At 36.1% G+C, this 1,848-nt stretch overlaps 1 protein-coding gene across 1 annotated transcript; it reads right to left on the reverse strand.

Annotated features, from left to right (window-relative positions):
• Positions 1-585: 585 nt before the first annotated feature.
• Positions 586-1,653, reverse strand: LOC112505267 (ATP-dependent DNA helicase PIF1-like). Its single transcript, XM_025109199.1, has one exon. It carries the CDS (start codon positions 1,651-1,653, stop codon positions 586-588), a length of 1,068 nt encoding a protein of 355 aa, XP_024964967.1.
• Between the last annotated feature and the right edge of the window lie 195 nt (positions 1,654-1,848).

Raw genomic sequence — 1,848 nt, forward strand, 5'->3', positions numbered from 1 at the left:
TATGAATTTGTATGGTATGGTGGATGCAGTAACTTAATGAAACGTGTTCAGAGAAAAAAAAAATATTGATGAAATTGTTGCATAATTTACTAGGATACGAAATATGTTCTTGGATAATCTTGTTTCCTTAGCAACAATTGTTGATGAAATCGTTTCATTTTTTTTGGGGAGATCTTGTTCACCTAATGGTTATAATTTGTATGGTATGGTGGATGCAGTACTTTTAATAGTTACTAGTTGTATACCCGCGCAATGCGGCGGGATGTGAAATTTTGAGAAAATGTAAATGGGCATATCGATTACGGATAAAAATTTATATTTGGTTCTATCATGATATATATTTGAAAAGATGTAAAAAGTTCTATCAGTATATATATTCAACTTCTTACGTAATGCGGCAGGATGTAAAGGTTATATCAGGATATATATTCAATTTTTAAATATCATTTTTTTGCAAAATATCTTTCAAATAGTTGGTGGTTCACATCTGTATCAAAATCCGAAAATGAAAAATTAATGCAATTTCTCATTCATAAACTCTAAAATTTATGTTTTAAAAAAATAGAAATTAGAATCATGTTTTTGTCATACACAATCATCATTCAAAACTTCTTGATACACCACATTTGATGTGTAGACTCCTTCCTGGTTGAACTTTTTGGTAGGTTTCACTAATACCTTCGTATTACTACGTGATATCCCTTTGGACAATGCAACGTAAAGTTGGCCGTGCGAGAATACCGATTCCGGTAGATAAACACCTACCACCGGAATTGTCTGTCCTTGAGCTTTATTGATTGTCATGGCAAAACAAAGTCGAACGGGAAATTGTTTTCTCTTTAATTTAAAGGGAAACATATCATATTCAGACGGACATAGAGGAATTCTTGGTAAAAATACCCTCTTACCAGCTTGTTGGCCAACAACTATTTCTGCATCGATTGCATTCTGCTGAAAACCTCTACATATCAACCTCGTGCCATTACACAATCCATTTGAGGGGTCGATATTCCGTAATAATATTATTGGACATCCAATTTTAAGCCGGAGGTAATGAGGAGGCAAACCGTTAACAGTCAGTGAGTTTAAGAACTCCATCGGATATAAGTTATTCTTGTCATTTTCTGCTTCATCAAAACTATAGTAAATTTTTTCATCTCCACAGAATTTTTCAATCAACTGATCATTAATCTCGTCGACATGCTCATTTTTAGTTGTTAGTATCGCCCTTGAAATGATATAATCTGAAGCAGTCTCACAGCTTTGAAGAGAAGGAAAGATTGCATCAATCAAAGCATCATTCGACTCATTTTTACTTGTGTAAGGAATGGTCATGTCATCAGGTATGCGAATAAAGTTTCCGTCTACTGATTCTTCATCTCCATCGCGGACACGTAACAGAAAATCCGAAAACCATGGATCAGTAAGTGCTCTCATATTGATCGTTAACTGCAACTTTTTAATCGAAGACCAAATAGGTGACATCCGTAAGCTTGAGTCTACGATCTGTGCTCGAGTACCATGTTTGATTACTGGCAACACCTGTCTAAAATCACCTCCCATAAGCATTATTTTCCCACCAAAAGGAAGTCTCACCCCAGTGATATTTTGCATTGTTCTATCGAGTGCCTCTACTGCCTGCCTCTTTGCCATTGATGCTTATCCCAGATGATTATTTTTGCGACTCGAAGTAGTTGAGCAGTTCTGCTTTGTTTTTTTATATTTCACATCGAATTATTATTAAGAGTAAGGGGAATCTTGAATCGAGAGTGAGCTGTTCTCCCCCCTGGCATGTTATTAGCGGCAGCGCCGGATGAAGCGGTTGCGAGAGCAATAAGTCCACGGGAA

The sequence above is a fragment of the Cynara cardunculus genome, unplaced genomic scaffold, assembly GCF_001531365.2.
Source record: "Cynara cardunculus var. scolymus isolate 2C unplaced genomic scaffold, CcrdV1 Un_Scaffold_9393, whole genome shotgun sequence".
Lineage (NCBI taxonomy): Eukaryota > Viridiplantae > Streptophyta > Magnoliopsida > Asterales > Asteraceae > Cynara > Cynara cardunculus.

Bases quoted from the DNA above. Each gene is read 5' to 3' on its own strand.
- LOC112505267 (XM_025109199.1), bottom strand. From the start codon at position 1,653: ATGGCAAAGAGGCAGGCAGTAGAGGCACTCGATAGAACAATGCAAAAT.